This window comes from Carettochelys insculpta, chromosome 2 (genome assembly GCF_033958435.1).
Source record: "Carettochelys insculpta isolate YL-2023 chromosome 2, ASM3395843v1, whole genome shotgun sequence".
In the NCBI taxonomy this organism is placed as follows: Eukaryota; Metazoa; Chordata; order Testudines; family Carettochelyidae; genus Carettochelys; species Carettochelys insculpta.
The window spans coordinates 272359152-272374889 of record NC_134138.1 but is presented as its reverse complement, the minus strand read 5'-3'; the positions used below and the strand labels follow the sequence as shown (position 1 = coordinate 272374889).

The following is a 15738-nucleotide window of genomic DNA, read 5'->3' as shown; positions in this document are numbered from 1 at the left end:
ATATGCAAAGCTAGGGGTTCCCTGACTGCTGTCCCCTGACTAGGTCCCAGACCTACTCTGACTGAAATTAAGGACAAAACCTGCACTGCAAGTGCCAGACAGGATTAGATTCATGGTCCATAGTCTGGTATTCTGTCTCTCTCAGCGGTCAGTGCCTCATCCTTCAGAAGAAGCTTCAAGACTCCCCACAGTAGGCAACTGCAGGATGATTTTGCCCACATGACAGTCTCATCTTAATCCCTAACAAAAATTGGTTTAAATTATAAAGCATCAGATTTTCTAGCGAAGAACTGTTTCTCCTTTCATTAACTATTAGGAGCAATCTCTCTCTCTCGCTCTCTCTTTCTCACACCCACACGTGTAACTGCTTCCCCAGAAGCAGTTAAGGAGGAAAAAGAGATGGCTATGAGTTACAATTTGTTCTGACAACTCGGATGGCACTCAGATATGTTGGTGACAGAACACAGGATTTTGGTTCGTTTTGGGTTCTGTGATATTTGCATTCCCAGGTGCAACATTACACTAATGTAGGTGTGTGCAGTGAATAGACTTATTATGTTGAAAAAAAAATCCATATCTAGCCAAATTACTACTGCATTTTTACTTGTGGTGGACATAGGTAATGGATTCCTATTTTCCACAATATTAATTTTCAGACTCTCCTAATAGCAAATATCTATTTTATAAACACTTTTCTGGAGCCCAGAATTCCCTAATGCACTTGGGAAAGTTCCAGGAGAAGCTTTTACTCACAGGAGCCTTTTAGACTTTATCCGTCAACCTAATTTTCACTAATATGTTAAGCCACTGGAAAGTCAATTAGATTTACATTCTACATTTTGCTCTGCATTACACCAGGAAGTCAAAGCCAATCACATGAGTGTGAGGATAAAAAACATGCTATAAATATAACTTCAGGGAAGCTCTGTGCTACAGTCTGGCTTTCCATCTCTGGGTGCTACCCCATTTAAGTTTATGGCACCTAAGTGTGCATGTATCGCAACCCAGAATATGACACTGTGACCTGGCCCCTACATACAATTATGCTTGTGAGTAAGGCCAGGTCTACAGTATGAACGTATTTCAGTAAAACTATGTCACCCATATGAGTGATGTAGCCATAACCACATAACCTCCCATATAGACAGGGCTAAGCCGGCAGGAGAGCTTCTCCCATTGACATAGCCACACCCTCTTATGACAGTGGCTTAATTACATTGAAGGGAGAAGTTCTCGCAGAGGAGAATTTTCATGAAAGCGTGACAGTGTCACCCTACATGAAGACAATCCTTAAGTTTATTCACATCAGTTCCATTGAGTTCAGCTGGGTTACTCCCATTCTGACAGTTAAGCAGGTCTGGGACCTACATCTGAAATTGGATATGAAGTCTGCAATTGCTGAGTGGATGCTGTCTGAGCCTATGAGCTTTCAAATAGGGCAGGGTTTGGCTCCGAATATGTATGCTCCCAATGGTATGTATTTGCATGGTTTCCCATCACCCTGTCAGCAGTGCACCTTCATTCTGACCCAAATTCTCAAAGCCCAATTAAAACAAGAGCATAGTTTCCTTTTCAGCAAGAAACCAAGAACTATGAGCAGAACGTTCTTTGGCTTTCTGCTCCTCCTGGCTGTGGAGGAGACAAAGAATGGGCACTCCATGTCCCAGTGAGCATTCAGAGAGAGCTTGATTCACCAGTTTCGTTTCAGCTGCAGGCCTTTGGAACTCCATGGAGATCAATGGACTGACACCAGGGTTTAATGGGGTAAAGTAGGAAAGAATTAGGCCCAAAGCATCTACACTATGTTCCAGTGAGGCCCAGCTTGGCTTTGAAACTGATCGTCTAAGAAAGAAGAACTTCATTGAAGACCCCAACAATGACCATTCTGCAGATGACGTGAGGCCTTTCTGTAGAACGTTTTGCTCTCTTGGCTCCTACCCGAGTCCTCCTGTTACATTATTCTCAGCATATGGACAATGAGGGCTCTGGTGCACTAGGCTTTTCAACTAAATGAAAGGATACACACTGAGATGATTAAAACAGGCTAGATTCATCAAAGGCACTACAGAGAAAACACATTTTTCAAAAAGAAGTAAGTGAATAAACAGCACTTCCTCTTCATTAGGCAACTCAATTAAAGCCTTACACTCATGGTTCACATGGAGGTCTGGCCTATATATGTAGTAAGTCAGAGCACAAGTCTGGATGAATAGTATCCACCAAATAATGCATTTGAAGAATCACTAATTGCTCACACATGCCAATATACACAGTTGTGGGTCTAATTATCTCCATGTAATCATGCATTCAGCTAAGTGTTATTTGTCTAACATATTGTTTCATGGACAGTTTTGTCCAGTGTTTGCCAAAATAGTTTACAGCCTCCAGGGGGTGAAGGTATTTTAATGTATTCCATGCAAGGATAACTGGATTGGGCTATGCAGCCTGTGTAACTTAGCTACTCAGACTAGATCATCGGGTAGTCCCTCTGTTGTAATGATCATCATCATCATCATAATGATGTAGCTCCCAGGAGCCCTGGTCAAAGATCATTGTGCTGGGAACCGTACAAACAAAAACAACAAAACAACAAAAAACAGTCTCTGTCCCATGGAGTTGACAAACCAAGCATAAGACAAATGACAAGAGGTGGACGTCAGCCAAACTTTGGAAGAGTAAAAGGAACTACTGAGACAATATCACCCAGTGTGGCAGACAATGTTCTCTGCACATCAGCAGCATTTGGCCTAAAACTATGATCATCTCTAATGTATATGAAGAGTCACTTTTACAAAATTACAGAAAAATCTTCCATCAGCTCTATAACTATTTTAACTACTAGTATCAGATTACCACCTAGAGGACCTAAACAACCTCCAGGTTCCCACTGTGCTAAAAGCTGGTAAGAAATAACACTTCATGGAGAAGACTTACCATCTAAAGGGACAAGACAAGCAAAGGAACAAATGCTTATCATTATTTTAGATATGGGGAAACTGAGGCAATTGCTGAAGTGACTTGTTCAAGGCCACATGGAGTGTACAGCAGAAACAGGAGTTGAACCCAGATGTCTTGAGTCTTAGTATTAAACACCAGATCAGCTTCCCTCTCTGTTGGTCATTTATGTAAGAGAGTTTTGAGACATGAGAAATATCATTTATCCATTGAAATTAGACAATCACAACAACTCCTCACTACCCCAAGGATGTACACGAACCTTAATTCTCAAGTAACTTTTAATTGCTCCACTCATTGAATGGAAAAGAAGTTTCACTGTTAAGGCTAAGGAATAGTGTATAATAAATATTTATGCCTTAATGTAGTCTTTTAAATTGTCTCCTACAAATCAGCTTTCTTCTCTCCATCTCAGTGTCAGCTGTTGTATGGCTTGATTTAGAATCACAGAAGATTAGGGCTGGAAGAAACCACAAGAGGTTGTTGAGTCTAAAAGCAGAGCCATTCCTGACCGAATCATTCCAGCTAGGGTTTTGTCTAGCTGGGCCTTGGAAACCTCTAGGGATGAAGTTTCCACCACCACCTGTTTATGTTTATCTGGGGATAACTTCTATTTATCCCTTAGCTAAGGGGTGCAGTAGGTATTGCTGGAGAGAGCACAGTTGTTCTGAGCACACATTACTCCAAAGTGCCTTTAACACCTGTTTTTTTTTTCTTATTCTTTTCTCTCAATGGCTACGTCTACACGTGAAGCCAACATCGAAATAGCTTATTTCGATGTAGCAACATCGAAATAGGCTATTTCGATGAGTAATGTCTACACGTCCTCCAGGGCTGGCAACGTCGATGTTCAACTTCGACGTTGCGCGGCACCACATCGAAATAGGCGCTGCGAGGGAACGTCTACACGCCAAAGTAGCACACATCGAAATAAGGGTGACAGGAACAGCTGCAGACAGGGTCACAGGGCGGACTCAACAGCAAGCCGCTCCCTTAAAGGGCCCCTCCCAGACACAGTTGCACTAAACAACACAAAATACACAGAGCTGACAACTGGTTGCAGACCCTGTGCCTGCAGCATGGATCCCGAGCTGCCGCAGCAGCAGCCAGAAGCCCTGGGCTAAGGGCTGCTGCCCACGGTGACCATAGAGCCCCGCAGGGGCTGGAGAGAGAGAGCGTCTCTCAACCCCTCAGCTGATGGCCGCCATGGCAGACCCCGCTATTTCGAAGTTGCAGGACGCGCAACGACTACACAGTCTCTACTTCGACGTTGAACGTCGAAGTAGGGCGCTATTCCTATACCCTCATGGGGTTAGCGACTTCAACGTCTCGCCGCCTAACGTCGAAGTTAACTTCGAAATAGCGCCCGGCGCGTGTAGCCGTGATGGGCGCTATTTTGAAGTTAGTGCCGCTACTTCGAAGTAGCGTGCACGTGTAGACACGGCTAATAAGTGTCTGGTGCAGAGTCAGCCCACAAAAGTAGCCTTCAAATGGATACATTCATGACCTCTTCTTGAGTTCGGTGGGTGCAGAACCAACCCCTATATAAATGTATATGGAAAAAGAGAGAGAGAAAGAGAGAGAGAGAGAGAGAGATAATATCATGTAGATATTCTCTACTGGGTTCTCCACCTACCTAGTCTGTGAGCTTCTTAGACAGTGACCATGTCTTCTTCTGTGCCTTGCACAACATGGATTATATAGTTAACACTTAATAGCTAATAACTACCAGCACTAGCTGCCTTGACTGGCTCTGCAGCTTCTACAAGATGTTGTTTTTCTTCTTTGCCGCATGATCTCATGCACTACACCGTCTGTTCAGCCAGCTTGTGAAGCTGCATCAGGTAACAGCACTCCAGTTAGACAGCAGCTTTTCTGGGGTCTTATTCTTGAGGTTTTTTCCCATGGCAAAGCTCATCTTGTGCACAGCTCTTGCCCTTGTGCTTGCTTTTTTTCTTGCTCTTCGCCCATGCCCTACTCTAGCTACAGCTGTTTATTCCTTGTTATCTCATTTAGCATTTCTGTACAAAGCAGCAGCTTAGCAACTTTAAAGGGGGCATAGGTTTAAAGCAGTGCTATTTCTGCCCAGACTCTACAAGGCCAGACACTGTTCATCAGCTAGGACAATTTGCTGAGAACCTGGTATCACATTATTATTACCTTTTGTCCTCAGATAGGGTATTGTGTGACAGGAGATTACCTTTCACATGCCGGCATATGGATGAGGCAGTGAGAAAAGGCTGGAGCGCTGGTGGTGGCTATCAGACTTTGGTTTTGATCAGCGGGAGCACTGAAACTGCTAACAGTGCCATCTCTGGTTGCTGGGGGAGACCAGCAAAAAGCTCTGATCTTCTAACACAACATCTGCCCCGGGTAGACCAATGGCACTGTATGGAAGTTTAGGTAATATTTACTTAGATACAAAGGTGACCCTTCTGTGCTGTGAATTTCCCCCTTCCAAAATTGCAGATTGGACTACGTGGTAAAGTGGAATCAGGATTGTTCTGAGTTTCAGTTTCTCTTCCTTGTTGAGATGAGCTGGGAGAGCTATGGCCTCTATTTACGAAGTGACTGGTAATCATAGAATACTGGAAGTGACCTTAAGAGGTCGTCAAGTCCAGTCCCCTGCACTCACAGCAGGACTGAGTGTCATCTAGATCATCCCTGACAGACTTTTATCTAACCTGCCTTTAAATAGCTCAAATGATGCAGGTTCCACATCCTCCCTAGATGATTTATTCCAGTGCTTAATCGCCCTGACAATTAGGAAGTTTTTCCTAATATCCAACCTCAATGTCCCTTGCTGCAGTTTAAGCCCATTAATTGTTGTCCTACATTCAGAGGTTAAGGAGAATAATTTTTCCCTCCTCCTTGTAACAACCTTTTAGGTACTTGAAAACTGCTACATCTACTTGCAATCTTCTCTTTTCCAAACTAAACAAACCTATTCTTTCAATTGTTCCTCAAGATCATGACTGGACATGTCCTTAGAAAACCAACCATCACCAACACAAGATAAGTCTTAAGCTGGAACCAACAAGGAAGAAGTAAAAAAGGGTCCCCAAGAAACACCTGGCATACAGACCTGAGGGCAGACACTAAAAAGATGAGTCCAGCTGGTCAGAACAGGAAAAGATCACCCACGACCCGGGACGCTGGTGAATGGGTGGCAATGGCCTATGCTCCAAGATGCAGGAGTGGAAGAGGCTTACTGCTACTCATAGGTCATGTATTCTAGAACTTTAATCATTTGTGTTGCTCTTCCCTGGACCTTCTCCTGCTTCTCTCATCTTTCTTTTAATGTGATGCCCAGAACTGGACACAGTACTCCAGTTGAGGCCCATTCAGCACAGTAGAGTGGAACTATTACTTCTTGGCTACGTCTACACTAGCCTAAAACTTCGAAATGGCCACGCAAATGGCCATTTCAAAGTTTACTAATGAAGCACTGAAATACATATTCAGTGCCTCATTAGCACGCAGGCGGCCGTGGCACTTTGAAATTGATGCAGCTCGCCGCCGTGCGGCTCGTCCAGATGGGGCTCCTTTTCGAAAGGACCGCGGCTACTTTGAAGTCCCCTTATTCCTATGGGCAGATCAATTTCGAAGTGCCGCGGCCACCCGCATGCTAATGAGGCACTGAATATGTATTTCAGCGCTTCATTAGTAAACTTCGAAGTTTTTGAAGTTTTTGGCTTGTGTAGACACAGCCCTTGTGTCTTTCTTATGACAACTCAGTTAATGCAGACTACCAAAGAGAATTGTTTCCTGTTAATAACAATTGTTGATGTCCTCCTGCAAGAATGGAGGACCCTGGCTTCTCTCAAAGAAACATCCATGAGCACCCTGATCAGAAATGCTCCAGGAATTTCAGAGAAGAGGTGCATGAGATAATCTCTCTTATTGGACCAACATCACTTGGTGGAAGAGCCAAAAAGTTTGAGTTTACACAGAGCTCTGGATTCTCACAGATGGTAGTGACCAAATCCATATTTTAATATCCTCACATGGCCAGGAATTTAGAAAGGTCTCCTCACCTCTCTCAGATGATGTGAGGGTGACTGGGAACACTCACCTCTCATGAGCACCTCTGGTGGGTCAGGTGCAAACCTGTACATTCTCTCTCTCTCTGTATCTCTCCTCCTCCCCTCTGTTAACCTCTTCAGTGGCCAGCCCTCTGGCTGACAATCACTACGCGTGATCAAACAAGCCCCTTCCAGATGAACAGAAGTTCAAGGGGACCAATCCCTGTGCCCTGGGCTGAGTTCTCTGTCCCTTCTGTGCTAGCTTCACATCCATGTCTGCCTGGTGCACAGCATGGCCGCCTGGTCGTTCTCCCAAGAGAAGCTTTAAGTCCCATCCCTCACTAGGGCCTCTAAACAAGCTTTATCCCCTTCTTGGGGCTTAGGCCATCCTGCCAGTGAGAAGAGGGTAGATTCTATCCTACTCATACTCTGGATCCCGACTCCAGGGACCATGAAAATAGCAGCTATGTGCTTCTTCCATTAACTTCAGCACTCTTGCTATTCCCTGCTCCACTTTCCACAAAGCCCCTTCCTCTTTCACCCATACATCAGGGTCCTTGGTCTGCTCTCTGATTAAACAAGGGCTCTCCAAGGCCTCCTCACCTGGAAAGTTTCACAGCTTTTCAGCCCTTCTATTTTCACTCTTCTGGTCCCAGTCATCAGATGAGCTGCTCAACCCCTACAGCTCTTTTTAACTGAGCTTGCTGAGTTCTGATAGGCTGCTTCTCAGAAGCTTTTCTAGGCACACCTGGAGGACCCATCTTCCCTGCATCTTTTCCAGGGGCAGGATGTTATAGGACAGTGAGGCCACCAACAGGGGGCATCAAAAAGCCTTGGTACAGCCCATCACAAGTTTTTTTTTTCCTTTCCACTACCTGATCAGCTCTAGACAGGACTACTGAAGGGCATTCTACTTGGGGATACCTTTGAAAGACACCTCAAAGTTTCAGTAACAGGCAACACGTTCAGGCCCGATGATGCGATGGGGCGGGAAATAGGGGAATGTTGTGGCCTGGCATTTCAAAGGGGCCCGGAGCTCTGGCTGCTGCCTCTGCTGCTGAGGTAGAAGAGGAAGTGGCTGGAGCTCCAGGCCCCTCTGAAGTGCTGTGGAGCACTGTATCGCCGCTCCACATGTGGCTGTGAGAGAACACGGAGGGAGTCACAGCTGACTGCTCTAAGCCCCGCCCCTTCCGCCTTTTCCCCACTTCTGGGGGCAGGGAGTTGGGCCCCCCTCCGACCTTGCCCTGGGGCCCATGGCAGCTGTTGGTGCTGCTGAACAGGTAACTTTACCCTGGATTCCGCTTCTGAATGCCAGACAAGGTGTTTCTATCAAGTTCAGTACGAAGGCTTGTGTGACCTATCTTTTGAATATCTAAATAACCCATCTAGTTCCCTGTCCCTAACCAGATGCTTGTTTTGGTAAGCCGGAGTATCTGTCAGTAGTCTGTGTATTTCAACTCCAGTAGAATGGGTCACTTTTTTTTTCCTGGTTGGACAGTAGTGGAGTTTACTTCCCTTGTCTGTTTGTCTCAAAGGAATCTGAAAAATCCTCCAAGAGAGAATTGTCAACTGATAGCTGAGACCCCAGCTAACTGATTTGTTAGTCACAATTATTTTCCAGCAGTGCACGACTGTTACAATGCTGATATTAACTTACACTAGCAGTAGAGAAAGCTCACTTCTCCGGGCTTAGAAGAAAAGTATATTTTCTTCAGCTGCATTTTACTGCTTGTTAAGTTACTCACCGTACATACCCATCTTTGCTGCTTCTGTCAATATCCATATAATAGAATTTCAGGATTGTCAACTGTCTATATTACTCTGAAGCCTAGAATATCTCTTGAGTCAGTGGAATGCAAGAGAAACAGCTACAGCCATTTTGTTCAGAATATCTCCAGGTTCAATCACCACTGAGAACTGTGATATTTTAACTGTGCAATTCTAAATTTTCAGGCGTTTTGACTTCATGAATTACACTGTGAAGTATCAAGAAGTATACAGTGCTAAAAGTCCTACACCAGGGTAATCTAAGGCTATGTCTGCACTACGGTGGAGATCAATGCTCTGAGCTTGATCCACCAGCAGTTGATTTAATGGGTCTAGTGCAGACCTGCCAAATCGACAACAGGTCACTCTCTGGCCACCCTGTTCCTCTGCCCTGGAGGAGAAGGCTAAGAAAATTTGACAGGACAATTTCTTCTATCAACCTGGTAGTGTAGACTTCGCAGTGTCTTGGTCTTAGTTATGTTGACTCCAGCTATGTTATTCAGATAGGTGGAGTCATTTACCTTAGGTTGACTTTCTGCAGTAATCAACAAGAAGTCCTGTGGCACCTTATAGGCTTACAGTCTGTTAGTCTATAAGGTGCCACAGGACTTCTTGTTGTTCTCGAAGATACAGATTAACGCGGCTACCTCTCTGATGCTTTCTGTTGTAATGTAGATCAAGCCACAGAGGTACTTGAACCCATCATCACTTTTACTTTACAGCTAATTCATATTCAGTAGTTTCATTGGTTGCATGCAGGAGAATGACTGCACATGTGGTAGAATACATGAGCCAGCTGCCATGCCCTTGTGACAAGACAGACGTACAGCCTGTGGTACAATATTAAAGCAGCCAATGTAAGAGATGCTGTAGCTGGAAATAATCTGAACAACTTTCAGTTTGGGCAAGACAAAGAATAATAAGAGCTATTTATTCACCACAAATATGTCACAGTAGTATCTGAATAACTAGTGGTCTTACTGGGCCCTTTTCCATACACTGCTTGTCTTAAGATAAAGCTATAACACGGGACTGCTCTGTCTCTCTCACACACCTTCCCTTTCTTCTCTTTCTAACATCTTTGGTTTTGTCAAAGGAATTATCTATTTCAACATGAAGAAGACCACAGATGATTTCCTGAACCCAACAGATTTAGCTACCACAGCTAAACCCGGTGCCTGTAATGGTAATGCAGTGGACATGGATAGAACCTGCAGCATGATTCTCTTATGGAATCTCACATTGGTATTAATGGGAATATCCTCAGTGATTTTAACAGGAAATTATTCACATCCAGAAGTAAGTGAAAAGGGGAAAGGTAGATGCTCTGGAGGGTAGGAATAGGGTCAGGTATGACCTAGACAAATTGGAGGATTGGGCCAAAAATCTGATGATGTTCAACAAGGAGAATTGCAGAGACCTACATCTGGGATGGACGAATCCCAAGCCATGCTCCAGGCTGGGGACCGACTGGCTAAGCAGCAGTTCTGCAGAAAAGAATCAGTTGATAGTTTTGGTGTTGGGTCACGTTTAGTAGAGAGAAACCTTGCCTGTGCTGTAAACAAGATGTCACTCTCTGCACTGACAAAGCAACAACATCCATGGACATTGCATTGGCATAAAGAAAAAAAAGAGAATATTGTCTACATTGCCAAGCTGCTGCTCAAAAATATTTAAAGAATGCAATTCTAAGTCACTCAAAAGTAGGGGCTTCTGACGGAACATCATCCAATGAGCCCTCTGCTGCAAGGTGAGCTGCTATAATTGTATTAGAAGCAAATGATACATGAGCCGCCATCTGGTGCAAACACATATGATAACAGCATTCTGCCTTCAGAGCACGAGAACCTGCACTTACTGGGGCAGCAAAATTTTTGGTTGAATGTATCTGCTTCTCCAGAGATGACCTGAACTAGGTTGGCTATCAGATTGAGTAAGTGACTCTGTGCGTGTGGTTGATGCAGATGGGTCTCTGTGTGTCACACTGGTCAGAAACACATGGAGAGGACAATAATTGTCATGCCTGTGCTATCCATGAACTCCAGAAAACACGTGTATGTTGTTTTGTTGTCACCACTTGCCTTTGGTGATTTACTGAATTCCCATCCAAGTCACTACAGAACCAAAACCTCAGCATATAAAGACTGCTGCAGCTGGTCTTGAGTATTATAGGGCATGAAAACCAAGGTTTCCTGATGGCATTGAGTCATATAAAACCCGATATAGCATTTTCAGAAAAGTAAAATATTCTTGCTTCTATATTCTGGTGAACAACATAATGGGGATTTGTGCATAAATTCCATATTTGCTCAAACGTACAAAGCTTTTTCTGGATAGTGTTTGCAGGTGGAAATGTGGACTTCAGTACAGCAGAACGTACTTGAAAAGCCTGCAAAGCTTAGAGATCAGGGCTGAGTTTTGTTAGTAACCCTGTCATGGAAGCTGCTATTGAACTGATGAATCATTGGACTGGGACTGGTGCTGGGAGGAATTGGACAAAATTGGGTTATTTAATAGAAGCATAAATATGGTTAAAAAAAACTTGTCAAACAAATTTGAGAGTCTGTCTCTCTCATGAATTCATGTGGGAAGCTCATTTCCTTTATCTTAATGTCACAAATCAGACAAAGTGGTTTAAGAATTAATTATAACTTGTTCATGTCCTGAAGATTTTACTCAGTCAAAATTCCCATTGATTTCCTTGGGAGTTTTTACATGAGGAAGGACTGAGGACTTGACTGAGATGGCTAGGCATAAGCCTGCATTAAAGATAATGTATAGCTGTACTGCCCTAGAGAGGACACCAAGAGTTATTAATTTCCGGGGTGTCTTGGGCTGAATATTTACTACTACTGGCACCCTTCATTCGGCTACGATCCAGCCAGACCACTTTAATGGCATATGCCTGGGGTGACAGGATACATGGCACTACCCATTTCCATCCCTTATAGGGATCATAAATAGAACAACCTCTGCCTTCAGGTGAGTGAAGGGCCTAGAATTCTCCTGAGCTTTACATGGGTCACACAAGAGAGGAAGTTCTTTTTATCGTGTCACCCTTCCCACCTTGAGGCTGATCAGACTTTGACCCTGAGTTTTGGACCTGGCTCTATTTTTTTAAACAACCATCACAATTCCCATTAACAATAGGTATCTAAGGGCACCAATTTCTATCTTGTTATTGGTCTTTGTATAGTAATCTTCTCATCTTGTATATTATGTGAAGTTTTTGTACACATAGACATTTCCACACACTCCAAATATTGGAAGCCTGATGCACTGTTTACACACAATGTCTTATGTAGCCTCAGTCTACTGCAGAGCCTTTGATACCCTTTACTGCAGGTTGAACCTCTCTAATCCAGAACTCTCTCATCTGGCAACATCCGTAATTCAGCATGATTTTAGTTAGCTGGACAACCACTTCCCATGGATGTGGCCAAAATTCACCAAGTCCCATAAAGTTTGTTTACAGCCACCAGTCCTGACTCTCAGTTCTCTGTGCGGTTATTTAGTTGTAATTTACACATAAATGTCTTCTAAAAGCCCAGTAAGCAGTGGAAGTGTTGGTAATGCTGCTAGACAATATTGACTGCCTATGGTCCAGCAAATTCTCTGGTTCAGCACCAGTGAGGTCCCGAGGTTGCTGGACTAGAGAGGTTCAACCTGTAGTACCAATTGCCTGCCTGTATGACCAGCATGACTAGAAGCAGCTAGGGGCTGCTGCATCTAGCAACCCTATGGAACAAATAAAGAGAGGAGAAAGGCACCTTACCATCTTCGGAGCTAATAATTCTGAACAGAGCAGGACACCTCACAAAGACAGTGTCGCCCACGCTCGCAGACTTCCAGCATGTAATATTATCCCACATCCCAGGGCATCCTATAGAAGAGAAAGAGAAACAAAGACAGAAGTTTGCAATCAAATCCAATTCCTTTCCCATTTGCTCTAGTGCGTTATAGTTACCGCCTTCTCAGACCTATAAGCATAAGACCCATTATTCCAAAAAAGAGTAGCACTTTCATATAGGCTTAGACAATCTGGAATTGTTTTGTACGGACTGCAATCTTATTAAACAGGCAGCATTACTATAGTATTGGAACAGGGTGAATGGGACTCTATTCAAAGCAGACAAAAACTGAAGCTGATTAAGCTGTGTCAATCAAGCTGCATCAATTTACTCCAGACTTCAGGAGTCTGGCCCTCCAGGTATGGCATTCTGCTGTAATTTAGCTACCTCTGAACACAATGGGGACAAACCCTGAGGCCTTTCAGTAGGTTTTCCCCCAGGCTAACAAGTCTGTGCGATAAAACCTGAGAAGTTCTGAAGATCAGAAACACCTCCAGGACGTCAGCAAACTCTCAGGATTTGGTCCAGTCACTGCAAGCAGGAGTTACTGGCTAGGGTGGGCCCCGGAGTGGGAGTTCAGGGGATGAGAGACCACTAAAGACCAGATTCTCAGAAATACTTAGGCACCCAGTTTAGGTTGCCAAGTGTCCGGTTTTCGATTGGAACACCTAGTCCAAAGGAGACCCTGGTGGCTCCAGTCAGCACCACTGCTTGAGCCATTAAATGTCCTTTTAGTGCCACACAGGGTAGCTCCCTGAAGCAGCAGCATACCCCTCTCTGGCTCCATTACATAAGGGCAGCCACAAGGCTCTGCATGCTGCCTCCTGCTCCAAGTATCTTTTCTGCAGCTCCCATTGCCCAGGATCCACAAGGAAAAGCCATAGCTGAGAGTCAGGTGCCTTTTTGCTCTTACGGAGCAGCACAGGGTGTTAGCTCCTAAGATTGCAGGTTCTTTCCCTCCTGCTGACAACCTGGGTCTGTTGATCTTACATACGGGAAAAAAAAAATTAACAGATTAAATTATTTTTTCTGGCAAATCCATAAAAATACCCAGACAAGCCAGTCAAATACTGCCTAGGTGGCCCACACTCACCCTCCCCAACTTCCTGTGTAGACAGTGTCAATTCATAAATATTAAGGCCAGAATGGACCATTATAGTCATCTAGTCCAACCTCCTGCATAGCATAAGCCAGAGAACCTCACTCCATGATTTTTGAATTGAGTACATATTTCTGCTGTAGGGAGATATCTTTTAGTGATGAAGAATCTAGCATCTCCGGGGAAAGTGTTATAATGTTAAAAACAGGCTTTCCAATCTGCATTGCTCAGCCTTCAATGTCCAGCCACTCAGAGGATCTTATTTTATGTTCATCTGCTAGACTGAAAAGATTACACACAATCGGAAATCTCCCGGTGCAGGTATTTAGATTTTTAAAGGCATTTAGCCATTGTTTTGCTCAGCTCTGAAAGGCATAAGAGATTTAAATGGCTAAGTCCTAATTTCAAAAGTGATTTTTAGACCAGATCTTTACAGATATTTAGGTGCTTAATTCCCATAGATTTTAATAGGAGATAGGTTCTTAACAAACAGATGCTCAAAGGCATTTAAGAGACTAAATACCACGGGTTTTCAATAAGAAAAAGCTCCTAAGTCACTCACTTATGACTATGGGGCTCCATATCTAACTGTGCACGCCTTGCTACACAGAATGCAAGATTGCCTGTATACCTAAAAAATGTAGGCCTGGTAGGTTGTGATCAAGCCCCTATTTAACTTGCTGTCAGATAAACTACATAGATTGAGATTCAGAAATCAATCAGTGCAAGACACGTGTTCAGATGTCAGTTGGCTCTTTAGCTCTCTTCTGAATGCATTTCCAGTTTGTTAACATCCTTTCTGAAGTGTTGACATCAGACCTAGACATGGGTTTCCAGCAGTGGTCTCCTTAATGCTGTATTAAGTGGTATCACATCCCTCCCTAATTCTACTCCATATTCTCCTGATCTTAAGTTGTTGATGCTGCAGCCATAACACACATGCTTGTGTTGTCCTTGAGCCAGTGTTCCAGAGCCAGAGACACAACCAGCCACTGTAACATAGAGCATCTAAGAAGTAGCTCTATCCTATGATGGGGATTGGGCAGGCAGAAAATTGGCTACAGAACTAGGATGCCTGAACCAATTACCTGTGCTCACCTTCTTTACCGAGCTTAGCAGATGGAAGGTCAGATCTTCAGCTTGTGTAATGCATCATAACTCCATTCATTTCAATCCATCTACCCGACAGTATGCAGAGAAGAATCTAGGCCAGAATCTTTTTCCTCTTATTCAGGTAAAACAAAACCTGGTTTGTTTGTATTTAGGATGAAGGGCAGCAATGAAAAACCCAAGAAAAGAGGAAATAAAGGCTCCTTCTTATCCATTGCTGGAAATAAGATAAAACAGCTCAACTCCTGTTCCATGCAGGGCATATCTGTCAGAAACAGAATGAAGTCTGAACATTTTCCATGGAGCATCTGACAGTCAAGAAAATGCTTTTGGATGACTGCCGATGTAATTCTTTACATGTAAAGTCCCTAACTTTCAGGGTCAAAAAACTGGAAGGTTCATTTTAGAACAGTGAGTGATGGGGAATGTTGTTCCACTCATTACTTCACCTCAATTTTTAAGAATGTGTGGCTTATTTCCACTCTGAATTACCATCAACTTCCAGCTACTGGATCGCGTTAGACCTTTGTTTGCTAGATCGGAGACCCCATTGAAAACTTTTTTATTCCTCATGTAAGTACTTCTAAACCCTGATCAAGTTACCCCTTAGCCTTCCCTTTGACAAGCTACAGAGATGAAACAGCTGGAGTCCATCACTCTACGACATGTTGTCCAAATCTTTACATCATTCTTGAGGCCCTTCGCTGCACCCACTTCAATTTACCAATCTTCTTCTTGATTTTCGGACATTAGGAACTAGACACAGGACTCCAGAAGGAATCACACTGTTGGCACCAACAGAGATAATATCACCACCTCATTCCTACTCAGGGTTCCTTCCAGATTAGCCCTTTGGGTCACAACAGCAAGATCACATTCAGCAGATTATCCATCATAACCCGCAAGTCTTTTTTTAGAGTTGCTGCCCGCA

The 15738-nt window shown here is 43.8% G+C and overlaps 1 protein-coding gene across 1 annotated transcript in view; it reads right to left on the bottom strand.

Annotated features, from left to right (window-relative positions):
* ADCYAP1R1 (ADCYAP receptor type I) overlaps positions 1–15738 on the bottom strand; it is a 185440-nt gene that overhangs the window by 78326 nt on the left and 91376 nt on the right. Inside the window, exon 3 of the mRNA XM_074986332.1 lies at positions 12523–12630. Coding sequence (XP_074842433.1) covers positions 12523–12630 — 108 coding nt within the window. The remainder of the gene's footprint in view (positions 1–12522; positions 12631–15738) is intronic.